The 24,098-nt window shown below is 38.3% G+C and overlaps 1 protein-coding gene across 8 annotated transcripts in view; it reads right to left on the bottom strand.

Annotated features, from left to right (window-relative positions):
- Nucleotides 1–5,221: 5,221 nt before the first annotated feature.
- ARID1B (AT-rich interaction domain 1B) overlaps nucleotides 5,222–24,098 on the bottom strand; it is a 311,032-nt gene continuing 292,155 nt past the window's right edge. For all 8 annotated transcript variants that reach the window (XM_075267670.1, XM_075267667.1, XM_075267671.1 and 5 more), the window contains 6 exons: nucleotides 20,299–20,452; nucleotides 17,686–17,802; nucleotides 13,790–13,886; nucleotides 10,015–10,798; nucleotides 7,602–7,732; nucleotides 5,222–7,081 (listed from right to left, as the gene is read on the bottom strand). In XM_075267670.1, coding sequence (XP_075123771.1) covers nucleotides 5,333–7,081; nucleotides 7,602–7,732; nucleotides 10,015–10,798; nucleotides 13,790–13,886; nucleotides 17,686–17,802; nucleotides 20,299–20,452 — 3,032 coding nt within the window. In that variant the 3' untranslated portion in view covers nucleotides 5,222–5,332. The remainder of the gene's footprint in view (nucleotides 7,082–7,601; nucleotides 7,733–10,014; nucleotides 10,799–13,789; nucleotides 13,887–17,685; nucleotides 17,803–20,298; nucleotides 20,453–24,098) is intronic.

A 24,098-nucleotide genomic window follows, 5' to 3' on the forward strand; every position in this document is an offset into this window, starting at 1 on the left:
TTTATTGGATTTGACCTTCTGTCCCTCATCTCTTTTCCAAACGAATACTTGCTTAAAATGCCTGCCACAAAACACAAGAGGCCTTCAAGGATTATTATATGAAGCGCTTTGCGGAGTTACTCATTCTCTTGTTGCCAGTTAACGTTCTCATGTTAATACATTAAATATTGTACACAGGTCTGAAGATGGGGCCCTGCCATTGAAGTGAATGTATTCAGCTTTGCTTGAAACTAAACAGTTAATAATACTTGAGGCAGACTTTTATATTTATTTTTATTCTATTTATTATGGGGCACTGATCATTGGGTTTTCATCCAGTTATTCCTAAAGCTCTGAATGACATACCTGTAATTTTCCAGCCAACACACAGGCTTCTTAATATATGAAGTCTACATGTAAGTTAGGTAGTCATTAGAGATGAGCGAACACTATTCGGATCAGCCGATCCAAACAGCACGCTCTCATAGAAATGAATGGAAGCACCTGTGACGCCGGCCGGCCGCCGGCAAACTCAGCGTCACAGGTGCTTCCATTCATTTCTATGGGAGCGTGTTGTTCGGATCGGCTGATCCGAACAGTGTTCGCTCATCTCTAGTAGTCATCCATCATTTGCACTAAACACCACACAAACTATTAACGTAAAAACCGTTGACACCGTAGAGAAACAGAAAAATCTTGTAGATACAAAGTCAACCATTGTATGCTTTAGGTGCAATGCTTGTCTTTTGTGTCTCCAATTGTCATTGTCACTGCAACTGTCCTGAATTTCTCTGCATCTAAATGGCTGCTGAGAAATATCCATAAGGCGCTGCGCCTTTGTTTAGCCCTCCAAAGCAGCTGATAGGTCGGCCACTTTACATGACTTATAGCGCTGTGTCTGGTTACTGCAGCTCTATACAGTTTGGAATTGCAGAGGTTAAGAGCTGCTCCAAAATACATATGAAGGTAGAAAATAACTGTTTCACCTGCATGTGGACATTAATCTGACACAGCCATATAGTTTTGTGGGTGAACCGGTTTTTCCGGCAATATCATGTGACCACTTATTCAATTTGAAAACCACACCAAATGTATCTCAGGTTGGTTCTCAGCCCCACCATTGCCAAAACATGTAGCCTCACCGTCTGACTCGTTCAGACAGAAGTTGACCCTTTTGACACCCTTTTGCTTCAAAGAGAATGTAACTGCAATTAACAAAGAGATCTTAAAGTCAAATATAGAATTTACCTGAATGTCTGAAAGGCAAGATATTTTAAAGGGGCTCTATCATTGGGAAAAGTCATTTATAACTAAGCACATCCTTGCATAGCCTTTAGAAATGCTATTTCACACCTACCTTTGGTATGTAAATCGCCTCAGTGGTTTTTGAATGAGCCCATTTTTATTCATATGCTAATTAGCCTGTCGGTGCACCCCAGAGGTCTCATTGTGCACCCTCTGTCTATTGTTTCTTATGTATGTGTACAGCACAGGCTGCTGCTGCTGACTTCCTGCTTCCTGTTTGCGCACACACACATAGGAGATAATAGCAAAGAGAAGGCTGCTGGGAACTTCCTGCGCTGGCTGGAAGCTAATTAGCATATGAATAAAAACAAGCTCATTGAAAACCCCAAACAAACATAAAAAACATACAAAATGTATGTGTGGAATAGCATTTCTAAAGGCTAAGCAAGGATGTGCTTAGTTAAAAATGACTTTTCCCAATGATAGAGCCCCTTTAAGCTGGTGGCATACAAAGATTTAAAAGACTCCCATGCTTATACTTTCTCCATAGTGTCTTCTGTGAAGTATTTAGATTGGTTGTCATGTTTTTGTCCGTAGTGGTCAGTGAACCTGACCTCTGAGACAATAAAGAGTTGGCATGTTAGTGGCCTATAATTCTGACCCTCTCCACAAGACATGTGCAGGAAGTATAAGTCATGATAAGCACTTTGCCCTCTATGCCTAGTGATCCTAACTGATCTCCTGCAGAGACAGCAGCTCTTAGGCTGGTCTTACACGACCGTAGTTTAAGACCGCAAATGGTCCGCAATTGCGGGTTTTAAATTGCGGACCCACTGTTTTCTATGCGGCCTCTTACACCACCGTAGATTTTGTCCATGGTGTGGCGTGCAGCAACCGTGGTCTGGACAGAATACCGCATGTCCATGTTTTTACGGCACGGACTGTCCCATACAAGTCTATGGGCACGTGCAGTTATGCAGATATACACTGAACTCAGTGTATATCCGCAATTGCGGATGTCAACATGTGTGTTTTGTAGTGTGTTTTTTTTTTTGCGGATCCGCATAATACTGATACACACGGAACGTTGCGGATGCACTTTGCGGTTGGACATGGACGTCTGCGGAATGAGTATTAAGGCTGGTCTTACACGACCGTAGTTTAAGTCCGCAAATGGTCCGCAATTGAGGGTTTTCAATTGCGGACCATTTGCGGACACATTATAGTCAATGCGGCCTCGTACACCACCGGATATTTTATCCGTGGTGTGCCGGGCCGCAACCGAGGTCCGCACTTTTTGGAACATGTCCGTAATGGCCGCAATTCACGGCACTGCACGGACTCGCCCATAGAACTCTATGGGCGAGTGCAGCAGCTCACGGAAATCTGCGGAGTGTAAGTTGATGATCAGCAACTAGTGTTGCTGATCAGCAACTTGCGGACCGCAAATGCATTACGGTCGTGTAAGACCAGCCTCAGAGTGAAATTTGTGTTGCAGATCCACAAATTGCGGACCACAAAAACCACTATGGTCATGTAAGACCAGCCTCACTCAACTGGAAGTGGGACATATCACCTCCTTTACTGATGTAGCCGTTTTTAAACAATTTTCGGCTATTCCATCTCAAGCTCTAGTCTATGGTAAGTTTTACTAAAGTGGAGGGGGTGGGGGCTTCAAGGTGTAAAATAAGTAATCTGAAATATGCATATTATTTAGACATCTGTTTCCTTGTGCAGTGTATTGTGAACCATAAATAAGTTACCTTTATTCTATAGGTCAGTAGGTTTACAATACCATACATATATCCTTTTTATGCTTCAGCCATAACTTTTATTTGACGTCAATGAAGCTATGAGGGCTTTTATTTTTTATGTTCATGGCTGAAGCATAAATTTTTCTTTTGTTCATTCACTTAATTTAAAAAGAACTTATTAAGGCTTCCTTTTTCTGCAGCATTTTTCCATACCCGCCTAAACTCTTGCATGGCATTGTATATCTATCTTTAGGGGATTATATTACCTCAGTTGCTGAGCTCATGGGTATGTCAAGGTCTATTGTTTCAGTAATCACATCTGATTAAAGACTGGCAAAACATCTGCAAACAGAAGCAGCTGTGGCTGAAAGTCAAAGCTTGACTTTGGTTTGGCCACTGCTGCATTGTCACTGATGCCATCTTTGTACAGTGCACATCTTATGGTTTTTCACTGAAATGTATGTTCTTGCATTCAATTTTGCAGTAACTTGTATTTTTGGCTACAATTCATCAGTGTTATCTTCAATCATTCATGTCAAGCTTTGACTTTTGACTACAACTGCTTCTGTCTGCAGATGATTTGACAGATTTTTAATACTGGGGTATAATCACAGAAACGGTAGACCCAGTAACTATGTACTCAGAAGTCTCTACCAAGCACACATCAACAACCATTTCACCTTAAAGCTCTGCCGAGCCTGAAATATCATGCCCCTAAAAGAAACATTTTTAGAACAGCACTAGTAATAACGTTTCTCAACAGTATTGTAATAAGGAAGCGTTACCGGTAATGGCAGGTGTGTCAGGAAGAATTCAAGTTGACTAAACTTAAAGGGGTGTTCGCAATATTTTTTCAACCCCCTTCATTAGTTTGCCGTGTTTCCTTCATGTGATAATCTCACGTAAATCATAGTTGTTTTTTTTGTGTAACATGAATGTAGAAGAATGAACGTTTACAGGGATTATTCAAAAACACCCATCACAGTGCTTAACAAGATTTAATGTACATTTATTCTTAACATGTGGAACATATAGTATAAAGATTTTATACTGAATAAATGATATTCATTAAGCCAGAGGAAAAGGAGGAATTTACAACAAGTTTTTTTCATTTTCTTTTTTTTTTTTTTTAACTACATTTTCTTGAAATACAAATATGTTAAGTATCATCACTGAAAAACCTCAATAGCTTTGTTGTTTCATCCATTATGGTGTAATAACTTTTGTCTGTATTATATAACCATAGTCTAATTCAGTTGGCAGACAACTATTTCCACATAGTGACCAGTAAGCAAAGTAATCAGCTGCTATCCTGAAGTAGAGCATTAATTTATACATACAGAAAGAAACTTGCACATTACCCTCTTGGTTGGAGCTATGGCCAGGAGAGAATTTTCATTTTTCAGTGCCATGAATAGGAAGAAAACAAAATAATGACCATAAAAATCTATCACTTTCACCACATCATGGGGAAATAGACAAATCATGTACTAAAATGAATGTTTTAGAAAACGGGGGGGGGGGGGGGGGGAAAGAAAAATGTGAAGGCCTATACATCTCTTATATACATTACAGCCCCTGGGAAGTTAAAAAACAAAACAAAAAAAAAAAATAGAAAAAAATATATAATGAAATATCTAAAGGCTGTTGTCATAGTGTGAAAAGTCAAACAAAAACCAGGTTGAATTATGACAGTGTGTGTATTACTCAGCTCATTTCAATATAACTGATCAAAATTTTTTTATTTTATTTCCCCATAATAGTCTATTCAGTCTGTTCCTATTCTAATGTTCCTGTTATCCAAAGGATAAAAACAGTATTTCCAAAACTTAGGCTCCTTGTCTACATATATTTTTACTAACCGTTCTATTGCACACGGGTTTGGTACATTTTTATATAACTCAAGGTGGGACAAATTTTGAAAATTAAAAAAAATAAAATAAAACAACAAAATAACTCATTTTAGGCAAAGAATTGATACAATTTCATTTTACAATGCTTGCTTGCACAGTTTTAGCAATCAGTCCCCCAAGTATACAACCAATGGAAATAAAAGAAAAAAACAAACAAAATGACCTCTGAATGAAACAATCACCAACTTTGGTTAAGACAAATAAAATAAAATTAATATACACAAAACAGCAAATTTCTTTTTCTGAGCTCATTAACCATTATTTTTCTGAATTTTAAATTGGTAAATAAATGACTGAATATGTGGAGCACACCTGTTTTTTCCTTTTAACTTTTTGTTTGTTTGTTTTCTCTCTCTCAAATCTTGATAAAAGAACAGAAAAATAGCCAGTTATATGTGACTTCCTACTCTCCTTTCACACATGCTTGGCATCCCACTGCTGTCATAATTGTCCTATTTGAAAGAGTACATCACAGATGACAGAAGCAACCGCAGAGTTCAGAACAGCTGTTATAGAGATATCCAACAAACGACCTTCGTGTAAAAGGAACTCAGATCGGTTTTCCTCCACTTTGGCCATGGCTAATAAAGCCTTAGCTGCCCTGCACATCATGTCTACACTAGGTGGCTCCAAATTGGGGGGCTGCATATGTATGAGGTTATGTTGACTCTGTTGATACTGGGCCATGGTGACTCCATCTTCCAAAAAGCTTATTAAGTTTGCAATGCTCCCCTTCTGCACAGCTATGGCCCTTGCTACCAATGTATCCCCCTGAGCAAGGTTTGAAAGCAGTGCCACAGACATTTCTCGACACACAGGATTTTTGCGGTCCCCAACGTACCTAACTAGCGTCGCATAAAGTTTCTCTTGGCGACTGAACGGAGGTGTGGCCAATATAAGGTCCACATTATTGTCCTGTATACTGAGTTTACATAAGGTTTCCAGAACGAGTCTCTGAGGAGAAAGAATAGAATTGAGCCCTACTGTTGGGAAGGGATCCTGTGCCTCTGCAGATGGGCATACCATCCAGTGTAGCAAGCCATCTAAAATTGGCAAACAGATACTTTCTGTATAAGCAGACAAGTCTAGTTGTCCAGAGATATTGGCTAATGTCACCAAAGTGTTTTCCCTCAGAATCTCAAGGCAATCCCACCACCATTCATCTTTGCTACAGCTGGTACCTTTATCTTCATCTTCTTCCTTCTCGTAAGTCTGAGGCGTTCGTTTTCTTTCTGGATGCTCATGGTGAAGGAGAATTAATTTCCCAAGAATCAAGACCAAACCTGGGTGTTTTGACAGCTCAGCATCATTTCCAGGTACAAAGGACAAACTTCGGATAACATTTGACACACAAATGCAGCGCTTTGCCAAAGAGTCTTGCCACTGGGCTATTGTACACAAAGGAGTTTCATCTCGGTTTCTTGGTTCATCTTCCAGTAAAGTGATATTCCTATGAGTTTTGGCTTGGTTGATTCCTAATGAATGTTTGTTGCTGTTTGTTTGTAGGCAGGGGTTTGTTGAATCTTCAGGAAGAGCACCTGGCCTTGCAGATAAGACATCATCGATGGTTGCAGTTATGCTCTTTTCTGGTTGGTCTTCTTCATTGTCTACTAACACTTTGACATCAATCTCTTTTTTCTTTTTGCTTGGTGAACTGATTGAGGGTTGTGATCGTTTACGCATGGGTATCTCCATTTTGCTTTCAAAGTGGGTCTGAATGTGTTCCGTTGTGTCACCTCCACCAAGTTGCCAATGAAGTAATCCACTAATAAATTCTTGTACCCTTCCAAGCTGATCTGAACGATCAATAACAAAAAGATCATTTTTCCTCACAACTTTGATAGGTAGCTTGTCAAACTTACTGGCTTGTTTAGGCCGTAAAGAAGGATCAATCAATGCTCCTGATTTGACAAAAGAAAGGTCTTCTGTCTTTACAGGGTCTTTTTCAACTACACTTTCAGCATCTTGATTATCATCATCTTTATCGTTAAACTCATCCTCCTCATCTTCAATGTCTTCCTTATAATCCATGGCAGCTTCCTCCTCTTCTATAGATGGAAAATCGTCTTCTGAACCATTTTCAAGGGATTTTTTGACATTTTCACCAACTTCATATTCCTTCAATATCCCAAATATATCAATAAGGCATTTTCTGAAGTATTCCACCAAAAGCTCAAGGAATCCAGGTAGCTAGAAAATAAGAAAAAGGTAAATTTACAAATTGTATTAAATTTTATTTTTTAAAACAGTTAAATTGATATGTAGCAGAATGCATGAATTTTGTAAGCAAGTACACATTTAATAATCTTGAGTCGCAGCTATCAAGCTATATCACAAAGGCAGGGATTGAAGCTGTGTTTTAAGAAGAGGAAAAATGCTGAACCCGCCAACCCCCCCCCCGATTCATCCATCATTCATCCAGTGCCCATACTAGTGTTTAGCATGCAGTTCGCACTTTACAAATCAGCAATATATCATTTCGTCATGTAACCACTACAGCCAATCACTGGTCATGTACCAAAATTACCCCCAACACCACCACTGTGGTCTGTGCTACTGGTACACAAAAACTTCCAACACACCACAATAGCAGCAATGCATTTAAATGGTAATTTTTTTTTTCTATTGTATTGTATATCCAGCTGGCTATTTTTTAAACTTTACAGACCCAAATGACCAAAGAGCTGTTTTGTATATAGAATACACTTACCTGAGATAGGTTGAAAGTGGCCACTGTGCTATCATCATATAGTAAGATGTTGATGGTGTCTAATGCCCAAGTACTTTCAGCCAAGAGACCAGATTTTAAAGACATCATCACTCTCCACGCCTCAGGAGTTACTGTTAAGAAATAAAAATAACAATGATCATCATAATGGAAAAGAATTGGTATTGTTGCGTTGAACCCAGTCAGAAGTGAAGTGTAAAGTATTAAGGCAATGTGACAATTCACTGAAATCACAAATCGTTTCTCCTTTTGTTGGGATGTGATCTAAGTATATCAGAAATTTTCAGTTTAATGAATTTATTTCTGCAATTAAATGTACTGTACAAACGCAGTGTTAGACTTTAGTGTCTATTGCACAACAGTAAAATAAATTCTGGGCCGTTGTACACATGGCTACATCTAGCCTATCTGCTGCCTGAGGTGAAAAGTGAAATGGTACCCCCTAAATCAAGCTCACTACATATATAGACCTCAAAACCAATATTTATTCTTATATGGTATCAGAATTACTAATAGGGCATAAATATGGTTCCAGAACCAAGCTCAATGAGATACATTTATTTATATGTATATGCATCTGTAGGTCAGTAGAAAGACCAAATGTAGACATTTAAAAAAAAAAAAAAAAATGTTTTACCACTTTTGACAGTAAAGATGTTTGTGTTCCTGCATTTAAAAACCTGTAACATTTTTATTTCGCCTTTGATGGAGCTGTGTGAGTGCTATAGTTGTATTCGTATTATTATAGGGCCACCAACTGCCCAGAGCCCTGACTCCCCGCCCTTTCATCATGATTGTGCCCGAAGAAACATTCATTTCACAACTGCTGTCCCCAAGCCCTGATACCTTACACTAATGACAGGAGAGATCACCAATTGTGTTACCATCAGTTGTTTGTGGGGGAACTAATGGTGAATTATACTGTGTGAACAGGCACAAATACTTCATTCTAACATGTGGAGACCTCTAATGAGATATTAGTTGGTGTGGGGGGCACTAATGGAACATCAGTCTCACCCACACACGGTATAATGTTTTTTTTAATGCCACCCAAATGCTTTTACTAGGTGACGCCTCCTGTAGCAAGATACTCAACTTGCCTTATATCGCGGAAGTGCCCGATTGTACAACTATGTGGGTCAAAACAATTTTTTTTTCTGCACTAGCCTAGCCCTTGCCTGTGGGAACAACCTAATGAGTGACTCTCTTGCTTTACGTTAGGTATATATTAGCTCTGTGCTTACACAGTGGCAGGCATCAAAGCAATGCAGGATGATTGGTGAAGAAGTCCCTGTAGAGATGTCAACTAGGTGGCGACTATGGAGGGATGCTATTGTAAGGCCTACAATAAGTATACACTGCTGTGTGTCACTCATGGATAGGTGGGGGCTGGTGGCTCACCTTCATTTAGGGGGCCACTGGGAAATATAATACTTCCCTCAACACAAGTTTATTATCCAATCTAACTTCTTCCTTGCAACCATTTTTAATTTATGCATTTTTATTTTTTACTCCCCATGTTGTCTATGTTCTGCAGGTCTGTGAGATACTAAATTTACATAGTCTTTTTTTTCCTGTTTCAGTAACTTTACTAAAATCCGTTTCTGGCACCTATAACCTTTTTATATTTCGGTGTGTGTGGGAAAACGTATTTTTTAGTGCTACTGTTTTAGGAAATTTATGATATATTCAGAGCAGAGGCATAGCTATAGGGCACCAGTATGCTAGATAACACAAGACGAGGGGCCCGGTCATATATTTTGAATTGGGTGCCAGAAGCTTCAAGTTAAGCCTTTGGTTAAGATCATTTATTAAAATATTTTTGAGCAGTAAAATGGTGAAAAGATGGCAGTTTGGGCTTTTTGGTGTTTTTCATGTTCACCATATGGAATAAATAAGTTTATACTGTACTTCTATTAGCATTTGTTATGTGTGGATGCCTAATGTGTTTTGTTTACTTTTTTTTTTAATTGTTTTTGTAACTTTTTTTTTTCTTTTTAGATGTGTGGTCGCAACTAAACCCTGCATATGAGGGATTAAGTGCCTGCAATCAGACAAGTTTATGACTGCAGACATTGATGCAGGGCTTCTGCTATGTAATACAGTTATGGTGCCTGCTCTGCACCTGAGTGTGTAAATATCTGATATCCACCAAATTATTTCAGCAGATGTTGGGAATGGGTTACACTTGGCCTTACTTAGGCCATCTGCCTAAATTTGACCATGTAAGGAATCTTTGTGCTCCAATCTGATGAGCCGATATTCTTCATATGCCATGCAATAAAAAGTGTTCAAAGGTGCCTTTTAAAGATTTGTATACATGATTGGAGGACAAGGATTATCATTTTATATTACAGACATTAAATTGTCACTTCTATTCATTAGTTAAACTTACCAATGTCTTTTGAGGTAATCTTTCTCCTTGACTTCAAGATTGGTTGAGTTGCTTCCACTGAACCTGGAGGGAAGGTTATTTCACGTCTTGAAGTAGACTGAGCAGAAAGTACAGAGCTTTGTGTTGGGGGGACTGAGGGCATTACTTTCTGCATCTTCATAGATGGCATAAAAGGAGACTTGCTTGGTGACATACGATTTTCTAGTGAGCGCTGAAATGACGCAGGACTAGGAGCCCTTGAAATGTGGTTTGGCATAGAAGGTGGGGTCTGGTAAGAAGACGGTGGAGCTCTAGTAATTGGTTGCATGGATCCTGATGGAGAAATATACGAGGGCTGACGCTGATTTCCATGAGGTGGCCACTGACCTTCATGATTCATCCTTTGCTCAGGACCCATTAGGTCTTCAGAACGGTTCATAGCTGGATATGTTCCTGGCTGTTGAGTGCTTCCAGGGCCTTGCCTTCCTGGATATGGGTAAGGGATATCATTACGGGATGTCCACATGTTCTGTTGAGCGCCATCATTTGTAGATGACTGAATGGGACCCCCCATTAACTGTGGTGCCATACCATGTTGTTGCATTTGCCCTGGACCCTGCATTCGCTCTCTGTTATAGGGATATGGATACTGGCCTTGCATTGGCCGTCTGTCTGGTCCAGAGTAGGTGTTACTATACTGATTATACACATCCTGCTGTTGACTACTGTATTGCATATTATATAGATCTCCTTCATGCCGCTTTGCTGATGGACCATACATGCCATCCATATGGCGTTTGTAGTTCTGCAATTAAGAAAAGAGAGATATTAATGACATAAATATCACATAACCCATAAACTCTACAAATATCATGAACTCTACAGCATCATAAAAGGTGCACCCAACACAGATTAATCAGGGATTGCGTCAGCACTCGCCAAACCCAGACAGATACCAGGACCTTCTGCTCATCTGAGAACTGAAAACATCAGTTTCATTAGCAGAAAAGCCTTAGAGTCAGTGTCTTCTCTTGCCGCACTTACTGTTGTCTATTCCCAAACTCCAGTCTGCTAATGTTTTGACCTCTCCAAGACTGCTGTCTTCTCCTAGTACTACTGCTGTAACTTACTTGCACAGATGCTGGACAGATGGTAAGTAAATGGCTAAAGTCAGTCCACTGTGCATTTTTTCTGCCCAGGGACTTACAGTATCTCAACATTGTTATGCTGTCTAATGTTAGTGACTGTGTACAGCTGTAGTTGTAATGAGGAGTCACTACAACAAATGTCCAATGTAAAAGGATGAAATGCGAAAACTAAACAGACCAAACTGTGAGTCAATGGGATCTGTTAGGTAAAGGTGGCGTCTGCCATCAGACAAAGTCGACAATATGTTGAAGTTTGCCTTTATATCAGATGTGAAAACAGCCTTAATTTGTGTTTTTTTTTCCATTAAAGGATTGTAAGAAAAAAGAAAACCGTGCACTAAAATTGATGTTTTACATGTACAGAATAATAATTGTATTGGTGTATACATCCAACCAATGCCTACAGTACTGTGCAGGTAAGGTCAGGTTCACACTTTTCAGTTTGTTGTTCTGACATGATAGATGCAGACACATCACCCTCTGTTTGCATCCACCACCATTTACTGCAATGTTAAAAACAAGAAAGAAATATTTGTCCATCTTATTTCTTTTGGTTTTAAATGAAAGGTAAAGTCTGCTCAAAAAGGGCATATATGATGTTCTATATGAATCACAGCACTCACTGGATTTAATGGATTATGCCTCTTACCAGGACTGACAGGAGGACCACTGAGACTCCCTTGCCCAAGGGCCCACCAAAATCTAGAGTCGGCCCTGAGTTTAATCATTTGAAAAGGTCACCCTTTAATAGAAAACTTCACGTATACGAGTCAGTCATTCTCATCAATGATCAACATCATCATCATCTTTCTACCATGTCAACCAGCTCCTTAATAAGGAAATAATGATTCTCAATTCTGTATATTATTTGCATTTGATGCATTGACCACATTTGGCCAACAGGCCAACTACCACATGAAAGACAACACAATTATAAAATGTATAAATTTATTAGAAAATACATAAATAAATAATAATAAATTTAGAGGTAATTGATGCAACCAGCAATGGATGCAATGACATACATACTAATAGGCTTCCATGAGGTAATATGCTTTACATTTTAGTCAATACAATATTCAATGGAAAAGGTTTTTTTACCCCATAAAAATGGGTATCATTTGCTGTATATACATAGATGAGGATTTCAAATCACTAGCAATTCTTACTAGAGAGCCAATATATTAACATTTGATATTGTAGACATAAGGAAGGCATGTGAACTGCATTGAACATTACCTGTATGTATATCACGCATCAGAACGCGCCCCGACGCGCGTTTCACCACGCAAGTGGCTTCGTCAGGGGGAAATAGCTTAGCTTAGCATTTTTATGGGGTAAAAAAACCTTTTCCATTGAATATTGTATTGACTAAAATGTAAAGCATATTACCTCATGGAAGCCTATTAGTATGTATGTCATTGCATCCATTGCTGGTTGCATCAATTACCTCTAAATTTATTATTATTTATTTATGTATTTTCTAATAAATTTATACATTTTATAATTGTGTTGTCTTTCATGTGGTAGTTGGCCTGTTGGCCAAATGTGGTTGATTTTGATAATACTACCTAGAATTGCCCTATATTTTTTGTGTGACGTTATTTGATGCATTGAGCATTCTGCAGAAAAGCATTGTGCAGAGAGGTGTCACATCTTCATTCTTATTATACTGTATTGTACCCTTACATTCAGTACATTTGTTTATATAGATGCAAATTTGGGTCACTGTCCAAACAGTTTCACATACGAGATGTTTTAACCCATAAGTCTTATCTGGCCTTTCATAAATTGTAAAAGCTATATAAAGAAATCATGTAATACTACTGCTAAGGGAACAATCTTTCTCTGACAGTCTCAGTTTGTTTCTGTGACTAGGAATCAAAATGTAAGCAATGAATATGAACTTTCAGGTTTTTATGAAAATAAAATTTATATGTATTGCTGGAAAACCTTACGGATTACAATTTTCTTCATTTAAATACCAGAAGACCAACTCAGTGCTGACTGCAAGAGAACCAGGTTTCTCATCTGACATGTCTGCAGGCTGTGATGCAAGGTAGTAACCAGATTCTTCTATCATACTTTTCCATGTTACAAGCCTCAGAAAAGCCTGAACAGAACTACATAGAAATAAGTAGCTTAGACAAAAAAGTTTTCCTTGTCAGAGTTCAGCATAGATTACCATTACCATTGTCTGGGCTGCAAACCAATGGAGCGAACTATCAACTCACTTTCAACTAACCCCTATCAGATATACCTTGCTATGCCTAGTAAAGGGTTTAAGAGATCAGTGTATGACTTTGAGAAAATCTCAGTTTGGTTCTGTGTTCTTTAGGGGTGCAAGTACAGATTTGTAAACGGTCATATATATATATATATATATATATATATATATATATATACATACACAGTACCACACAGTTTTACTGAAGCCAACCTGTCCATATGACATCTCAGATGTTAAACATAACATAGAGAATTATACTATTTAATTTGGCATTTTGCAATTGTTTGCCACATAAATTAATTATTGTCTATCCATAGACAATGGGGGGGTGTTTTATTGAGAATGTAGTGGTGGATGCAGATTCACCTCTGGAGTGTGAAAACATAACATTGGCCATTAACTATTGCAGTAGCCTTACTTGCTGTTGAGGATACATTCCTGGCTGGTGCCCTCCATACGGTGGTTGTCCTGAAGGGGGTCCTTGCCCTGCATACTGCTGACTATATGCTTCATGCCTAGGAAAAAAAATTACAGATTTGATTTTATATACCGGTAACATTATCAATGATTTATTTTGGAGACTGGGCCTCAATCATCTTAACAATAATTGTAAACGCTGATCACACATTTTAACCAAAATCAAAAATGAGAAATTTTCATGCAGTTCTGAAACATGAACATCAAGATCAGTGATGGTCTCCACAGTCTTTTTTTTTATAGAACATGGCTTTCACAACTTGCAAAATGGGAAATTTGGATGTAATTTTTTTGCTTTAGTAATAGTACTTGTATCAGTAGGGGCTCATTCACACAACAATTTTCCACTACCATATGCTACCTGTTGTTTTAAAAGCGAGCACACTGCCCCATAGACCTTAATGGATCTACTCACACAACCATTGTATTAACAGCCGTGTGACTTATCTGAGAGGAAACTGAACATGCCATCTGGTGGGCCAAGTTAACGGATCCCTCAATAGACTCATGTTTATGAAGGTTCATGAAATCGGATTACCCTTAGGTTTGGACTTGGCTTTTTCACGGAAGATCGCACTGGTCTACTGTATGAATGTGGCCTGCAATATCTTTGTAAAGAGAGTTGTGCTTTTTAAAGAACTAGTAGTCCTAGAATTAGGGAGCCTTCACACGGAGTAAACGTGCATGTATTTTTGCACAGTACATGTGTAAAAATACACGTGTAAAAATAAGACTCCCATTGAATTCAATGACATTTTACAGGCGTATTTTTACACGTGTAAAAAATATAATTGAAGTCAATTTTGCAAAAATACACGCAAGTTTACTCCGTGTGAAGGCTCCCTTATGCAGCAAACCTCTTATTCAATAACCACTAAGATATTTATTACCAGATATATGGTACAAATGAATTTGACTGTATAAGAAAATGATGACAAAGACAGTAAGAGGGAGGCGAAATGTATTATGGTTACAATTCATAGATAAGACAGGTTCTTGATCACTAAAAATGTGTGTTCTAGGAGGGAACCTTTGACAATGAAATAGCGTAGTACAGTACACCGCAGTGAGATACTCAACAATACTAATGCACTATCTAAAAAGTTGTTGCATGCTACATTTGTATAATAACAATAATAATAATAATAATAAAGTAAAAATCTCACTCTATGTTAATAGCATAGCCTGCCATGGCATGATTGATGCTCAACTAGAGTAGAGCGCCGCCTATGAATTTGCTTGTTACATTTGTAGGTTGCCAAAGCCCTAAACACCTGAATACATTTTGGCCACCTACAGACGCCACTAGAGGGAGAATAGTCATATTGTATGCAGATAGCTCATATAACAATATACAGAATTTAGAGCACTCTAAAATAGAGACCCATATTCTATAAAAGATCAATAAAGATTTTATGAAATTTATCAGTGTAACATTTTGGATCTTTGGTTGTTATTTTATTTTTTAAAGGATATGTTAAAAAAAAAAAAAAATCTGTTCACTATTGTTGGATCGGTAAATACATTAGAAATGGTGTTTGGCTCTTCCAGATGCATAGTAAATTAACAATGTATAAGTATTGTATGAACAAGCAAAACTCGGAAAGTGACACACGTTGTATTTCAGATATTTCTACTGCTTATTATATGTTAAATACCAGGCTATCACAAATGTACCAGGCTGGATGTGGCTGCAACACCGGGACAACAGATTCTACATATTGTTTATAGAGTTAACACAACAGAAATAGGTTAGTGCACATGCGGTTCTAAATTGGATTGTGGTTAACACATAAGGAAGGGCTCTCTTTTCCTTTTCATCCATAGTCAATGTGTAAGCTGTGTCTTTTGTATCTCCAAATCAAAGCTACATTAAGAAATGAACGGGTCTAAAATTTAATATGAGATTACAAGACAAGTTTGATAAAAATTTAAGGGCAATGACTCTTACACCTTGGAAATTCCACTCTATATTTTCTATTTTTTATGCAATAGGAAAGAGGTTATTTGTGGAAATGTTCTCCACTTCTCCTCAAGCCTAGGAAAGGGAAGAATTCTCTGAGCATTTTTTCTCTATTAATAAGTTGCTGAAGGTCTATACACTTCAAATGATTTCTTTGTAGTTTCTGTTTTTTGAACTATAGGATATTCACTTTTCACACCCATTTAACATCTCTCTTCTATTCTACTTGTCTGGATACATCTATTGATAATATGAGCCTTTCATGTATTGTTGATGCAATAAAGGTGGTCTTCTCTAGTAGCTCACTATTTTACTTTAGCCCATTGAAAAGAAAAGCATTGTGGTTTTGTGTTAAGTTGAAAAGCCTACAGCCTACATATATACTGTAACAAAATAAAAGCATTCCCCAAGTCTGCACAGTTCATTATAACTGAAGGGCAAAACCAATGTTTCTGATGATCTGGAAGCCAAAGTACCATCCATCCAAGATTATGCACAATAGCTTTACCTCTACAGACATGAGTTATTGGGTTTTAAATGCGTCTTAAGTAATTGGTTTATGAGTAAAAACGGAAAAGTATCGAAAGTACTTTTGTGGTTCAGTCTGTATCTTAATGAATACTGGCGTAGTGCACAACAGAACTGTACAATATGAAAGTTTTGGTATATAAGAAATAATATGTAGGAAATAGGTTTCTCTTACAAATCACTCTGGACAACCTACAAATGGCAGCAAACACAAAGGCTTATATTTCTTAATATACTTTTGCCTTTATTGCTGCACCTGCCCAGCAAACATACATACCAATTCACACTTCATCTCAAGTGTGAAGTAGAAACCAGTTTCCCCATTCTTTATGATGCGGTAAGTCTGATAGGAATGAATGGCAAAACTGGCTTCTGTTTAACACACAAGATGTAGTATGAAGCAGCAAGTCTGTTTGCTGGTTATGCGATCAGGCCAGGGACTAGACCACAACAAGTGTTGAGGAAGAAAAAGTGTTTTATCCACACATCTAGACTATCAAGAAGAAATGGGATGGGAGGGGGAAACAAAGTCTCAAGGGTTGTTTTTCAAAGGGTTTGTCCAGTTTTTCAGCAAATAAATGTTTTGGTTTGGATAATGAAAAGTCATACGATTTCCCTATATACTTTCTATAGCCATTCCTCATGGTTTTGCTGCTATCCACTGTATATTTCTAGTGGATGAATATGAATCCATGGTCATGGGATGGACACACAGGTGTATGGTTTGTTACTGTCACAGCACAGTAATCAGAGCTCCGTCTGTTAATGTGCTGAGCGCCTATATGTTCATCACATGACCATGGACTGTATATCACATGACAATGGATTGATTCTTATACACTGGAAGTAAACACAATGGATGACAGAAAACAGAGATCTAGAAAACCATGATAAAATGACATGGAAAATATATTGGTAAATTGGATGACTTCCCATTATACAAAAATAGAAAGACCTTTAATCATTTGTGCCAGAATCCCATGTATACCATGCACATCGGTTTGTAAAAGTGGAGTGAGGGATGGACATGCCTTGCTGAATGGCCAGGATTTAGACGAATTTACAAGTTTTGACTTTCTTTTCAAATGACAAATATTTTTGTGCAATCTTACTCCATTGTGTGATTGGCATAAAAATTAAGACATTTCTACAGACATATTTAAGGATGAAACAAATTTATCATCATCATGCAACATTTTCAAAAAAATTGCCACATATCAGGGCAACACTGCCTCCAGGAAAACAGACACCATATGAAAGATTTCCTCCAAAGTGGTAGTTGGCTCTCAGCAAATGAATGGCAATTGGATAAACAGCACAAGAGAATACAACAATAGACTGCCCACCTTTGCTGTCCTGGATAGCGATTTGGTGAATACATGCTGGGATCACTGTTTGAAGCCCCCATGTTGTTTTGACCTGGTGGACCCATACTTCCTTCAGCACCCATGCCATATTCAGACCTACAAAAACGGGAACATTTTATGAAAAAGACAGGCATAAAGAATATTCATACTCACAAGCACATCAATGCACTTCAAACTTTCCAGCATCACTACTTTTCAGCTTCTTTCAAATCTAAAGGTTTCCTTGGCCAACTCTCTTTTTAAGTATTACTGTTTGAAATCTATAACATTTTACAGGGAAATATATGAGGATTAAGCAAGAGAATGCCTATTTAATCTTTTAAGAGCTAGTGACCTTCAGCTCTGACTTTCATTGGAGCTATTTTAATTCAATGAAGTGTTTTTGCAAATCAATGGCTATTGAACCTGCAAGGAACATTTGTCCATATAGATAAAACTGCTGCGACATAGACATAAAGGCTCCAGACTTCCAACATGCATAAAAACTATTAATTAACTATATATATATATATATAAAAATATATATATGTACACTGAGATGAGAGTGTTAGAGATATAGAAATATACTGCAACAACAGTGTGTGTGTATATATATATATATATATATATATATATATATATATATATATATATATATATATATATATATATATATATGGGCCATGCAGTCAGCCAATGACCACTTCTAACTAAAAATAGGAAAGGAGGAATGGAACGAAGCTGGGGTGTAGTAAAATCTATCCCATTAGCAGAATGCCTGGGGCCTTTGGCCACATTTAATATACTATAAAAATCAGTGTTATTCTGAATCACGGTCTCAGATTTTTATACATTAGAGAGATGAAGGTGAATGTTAACGTGAAAATACCCTTTAAATTGAGTTTGTGCAGCTATACTTTGTAGTGGGGAGTAATCCTAAAGAGGTTGTTAATGTTTTTAACTGCCTTAATTAAACTGATGTTATAAAATGAATATAAAATATTGCAATATACCAGATACAGTTAAATACTACCCTTAAGCACTATATAACCTTTAAATGCCTCTTTGCTATTTACCAGTTTCTACATTCACCTGTAATTAAAAGTTCTGCATACTATAATTAACCTCTAACTGTTTGCCAATTGATTGCTTCCTTTTATTGTTACATTAAAATCCCAGTGCAAATAAACCGTAATTGACCAGCACCTGGACTTCTGGGACGGAGTGCTCAAGGGGAAATGAACAAAACAGAGGAAGATCCATAATCCATGTAAGGCACAAAAATCTTATTCTATTGGCGCAAGTTGCACCAGATTTTAAGATGGATTGCTTTTGTAACACCAATGTATTCCACACAATATATTCCCTAGTGCAGCGAAAATGGCTTGCAAGTCTCCATATGCCTGTAAAGGTGCCCACTCCCTAAGGAGTGTTATTATCCCCTGACCCTGGTCTATAGTCTCTCACCATACAGAGGCACTGTTTTCCTAATTACATCCTGGAAAACAGATTTGCATATATTTCGCACATTATGTACTCACATTAGTCCCTACTTTAATTTTTCACCTGCAAGTCCCTGCTTCATCTTTTTCAGACTAACACAGACTAGGGCCATTTTATAGAAATCCGATTTTTTTTTTTTCTGGTGATCTCTAATGGTCATGTTTTTACCATTTTTACAATTTCTCATGTATAACACTATATATATATATATATATATATATATATATATATATATATATATATATATATATATATACCACTCTCCCTTGTATCCTTTATTGATTCTATAATTGAGCGTGCCCCACTTTACAGGGAGTCGGAGACATACAGGTGCTACCTGCCTCTCTATTTCCTTTTTCCACTCTGGGCCAATGAACAATGCCAAGAAGTCCCAATGGCCACTGTAACACCTCCATTGCATCTGCCCTCATTCTCATTAACACCACCACTAGATACATCACTCAATCTACTCAGGTGCTGCACTTAGAATAGATACAAAATAAATACTAAGTATTCTGCATTCAGCCTGTAGATTTTTAGGGTTTGTTTAGTCATCTTTTCTTCTTTCAGCCTTTCTGATCAACACTTTGCGATCATACTGTTAACTTAATAATTTGTAGGTCTCCAAGGGCAGCCAAACACTTTACACTGAGGTCAGATAAATACTTCAATTTCAGCTTTACCAACTGACCATCTGATTTGTATTGGATATTCATCAACATTTGTTCAACCTAGGATCAGGCATAAAACCTGATTCATTATATCTAAAAACAATAATAACAATAAGTAACTTTTAGAAGTACTGGAAGCGCTTACTCCCCTTTAGCCATTCAGAACACGATAGTCACATACACATCATATAGGACATGTTCATGTACATGTAGGAGCAATAAGAGTTGCCTGACAGCTACTGAGTGTGTATAGCCATGTTAACATAACATACAGTATGTACTGGATGGTCAACGGTTTTGAAAACTGTCACAAAAAGAAATAAAACTTTTTGTAGGTAGAACAAAGATGACTTCTAAAATGGTACGTCTTATTATACAACATAGCATATACTAAAGGAGAAATTATCATCAAGAGTTGCTGACTTTAAAATGTACTTACCGTCTATCATAGCTTCCAGGTCCATAAGGAAATTGCTGCCGCTGACTCATTCCCATATTGGACATCACTCCAGATGGAGACTGGTTGTAGATATCCGGCATAGCGCTGTTAGGCATTTGGCCAGGGGGCATGAAAGGCTCATTGCTTCCAGACGCTAAAATAATGAAAAAAAGAAAAAAGTGCAAATTAAACAATTTTCCGTTTACCTTGAAACAGAGATATCAATTGTCCATAAAGCCTTTTAATGACCAGGTTGTAACCATGTCAACTGGAATTATACTAGCCTCTGGCAAAGGGATGCAGCATTACAAAAGATTGGCTGTAATATAATAAAATAATAAAATATAGAGGTAATACAATGTAAAGTATATTCCCACAATCCAGAGGAAAAGTTTCACGCACTCATTTAACTATAACTCATAATAAAAGCTTCTTTACTTGAAATATGTTTATTTACTTTACTTCGTAAAAATGCTATTGTGTAGAATGGAATACTAGCTTAAGATGTAAGTAAAAATGAAAGGAGTTAATCCAACTAAATAAGAACCAAATCGACTATATGACAGGGATAAGCTACTATCCTAAATGGAACCACCAATGTTGCAGAAGCGTAAAAGTGATCCGAAGACACAACCAGCAGATGGAGTCTTACTGTTGAGGAAAAAATATGACAAAAGCCTTTCCTATGCAAAAAAGAAACTGATGGGCAGCAAAACAAAATATATACTAAAGGAATGTATCACCTAGCCATTAATATATACAGTACACTATATGTACAAAGACATTGTGCACCTACACATTACACCTATAGGAGCTTTTATGACACCCCATTCTAAATCCATAGGCATCAATATGGAGTAAATCCTTCCAACCTCCACTCCTTTTTTGTAGCTATACCAGCTTCCATTCTTTCAGGAAGGCCTTCTACAAGAGTCTGAAATGTGGCAGTGGAGAGTTTTCCCCCTTCATTCATAAGGGCATTTGTTTTCATTCTAGATCATCATAAAGGTGTTCAACGTGGTTGAGGTTAGAGCTCTGTGTGGGTCAGTCAAGTTCTTCCACACCAAACAAAACCCCACCATGCCTCTATGGACCTATCTTTCTGCTCTGGGGCGCAGTGATGTTTGAACAGAAAAGGACCCCAAGACTATTCCCAAAAAGTAGAAAGAATATGACTGTCCAAAATGTCTTGGAATGCTGAAGCACTAAGATATCACTTCACTAAATCATAGAGGCCTAGGTCAGATCCTGAAAAACAACCCCATAGTACTGTCCCACCTCGACCAAACTCTACAGGCACAATGCAGTCAGGCAGGTAATGTTCTCCAGACTTGTTCATCAGACTGACAGACCGACAAGTGTGATATGCTACTCCACAGAACCCATTACCAGCATACTTAGCGCTTGGTGAAGAAAGCCTTGCTGCAGCTGCTATAAACCCTTGACATAACCCCTGACAATATCCAGAGGATCTAAGGGATAAGTGTTTGATTAGGAGGACAGGGGACCAAATGTTTTTATAAAGCCTCTGTCAGGCTTTGGGGTTGCTAGGTGGGGTGGCATAGACACACAAGTCCAGTTTCTTTAGTCCAAAACAAAAGTAGAGTTTTATTTTCACTCAAAAAAGGTAGTGCAGTACAAAAATATAATACAAAAGCCAGCTGAATAATTCAGGACACAGATCCAAAAAAACGACCTCTCTGTTTGGCACTCCAGCCAAGCTCTGCCAAAGTCTGCTGCTGGAGCTGACTTCTTAAGCCTCCTTGACAAGGAGACTCTCAACAGCTGAGTCGCTGCCAGAACATCCCCAAAGTGTGGACTGGGGGGGTGGGGGTGGGGGTGGAATGACAGGTCCCACTACCAATCTACCTGCCATTCCTAAAAATCCAGCCCAGTAACCGAAACTTTGAAATAACACTCAGCAGACAGAATTATCCGCTGAGAACCAATCTTTCTGGAGTTTTCTCATCTCACCCACCTTAGTAGTCTGGGTGAGATGTACACCCCCTCCATTACCTGGTCGGCCATCGGCTTACACCTCCTTGTGAATGGAATGCCAGTGCACTTGTGTGACCCAATGCTCCATTCACTGTTTGGGGTTGTGGGCATACTATACTACAGTCCAGGTAGCCCCACTGAAGTAAGCAGAGCACCAATCATACAAGCGCACTGGTACTCTATTCGCAAGAAGGTGAAGGGAACTTTTGGTCCCTCGTCCTCCTGATCCCTGGGGGACCATGTGTTTGGGAACCCAGCAATTGCAGACAGTTTTCCGCTGTCCTGTGGATAGGAGATAAGTATCCATGATGGCACAACCCCATTACTGATAGAGAAGGTTTAAAACGCTGCAGTTACTGAGTCAGCAGAGCGTTGGTGACATTTTTTAACTATATGCCTCAGCATTCCCCTTTGCAACTTTATATGTCCTGGCACTTCATAGTCAAGTTGCTGTCATTCCTAAGCACTTTCACTTTTCAATAATGCCATTGAAAATGGATTGTGGAATCTTATTGCAATGGTTCAAGTCTGGGATTCAGTGAGCTGTTTCTCTCGCAAATGGTAGCCTGCCTGGCTAGGTGCTAGATTTTTTTTTTTTTTTTATGCCTGTAGCAGTGGGACTGAATTCTTTATTTTAAAATTATTTTTATTTTCAGTTTGTACAGTTTATTCCATTTAGAGATTTGCTTTACAGCAGCAGTAGTCTACAGATGACTCAATGACTTCTATGGGAGAGATTTCTAGACATGCTCGGTAACCTATGCAGAGGTCAGAGATAGGTGGAAGCTCCGATTAGATCCTAAAACAGAGATGTTACCTTTCATTATAATTGGACATGTAATGATAAAGGGATGACTACTGAAAAACAAACAGAATACAGTGTACAAAACAGTAGGTGTTAGCATATTAGGCTTAATAGGCAGTGTGAAAACTGCAGGATTTAAAGACTTTTGTTTTCAATCTTTGAAGACGCAACAATTTTCTAGCTTTTGTTTACCCATTATCCAAAAGTCTAACTTTTTATTTTTTCATTCAAATTGTATGTTTTTTAATGGCAAAAATTCAAAGGGGTTTACCGGGCAAAAAAATAATTTCTGGGTGTCTCTGGGAGCTCCTGGTATATTCTACATTTGTTTACTTGCTTCAGCTTCCTGCTATGTAACTTCCACACTAACCCCTCTCACCTCACTCCCCCTTCCTCTCTCCCTCCCTCCTATACACCCCCTCCCTGTCTCTCTAGCTATCCCACTCACTACTAGCTTTTCCCAACCTGCTCAGCCTAACCCCCGACCCCTTTATATACTTACCTCTCTTCCTTCCTATCAGGTTTCTTCCTGCGAGACAGCTCTTTCTTCTTTGCACGCTCTTGTCCCAATGCTGCTCTGTGCTCTGCAATGACAATCTGCCTCTACTGTGCAGGCATGGGAGCTGCTCAGTATAGATGGATTTTGGCAGCAGTGTGCAGAGTAGCACTAGGAGAAGTGGCGGCAGTCAGAAAAGAAGGAGGAGCCGTCCTGCAGGAAGAAGCCTGGAAGGTAAGGAGGATGGAGTGGATGGGAGGGGGAGTAGTAGTGATGTTCCATTTCCAGAAATGGGAAAACGGATCATCACCAGATAACCAGCAAATGTCCTTGGGGCAGTTACATGACTGCCCCAAGGATATGGGTAAATATACATTTTTGATTAATTATATTATTTAGAAAGTAGGAGGGTGTGTAGATTAGTTTAGGGATTGCCATTTATTCCGGACAACCCCTTTAATGTACTACATAAAGTACTAAGAAAAAAAAAAAAAAGCATAC

Source organism: Leptodactylus fuscus, chromosome 3 (assembly GCF_031893055.1).
Source record: "Leptodactylus fuscus isolate aLepFus1 chromosome 3, aLepFus1.hap2, whole genome shotgun sequence".
In the NCBI taxonomy this organism is placed as follows: Eukaryota; Metazoa; Chordata; class Amphibia; order Anura; family Leptodactylidae; genus Leptodactylus; species Leptodactylus fuscus.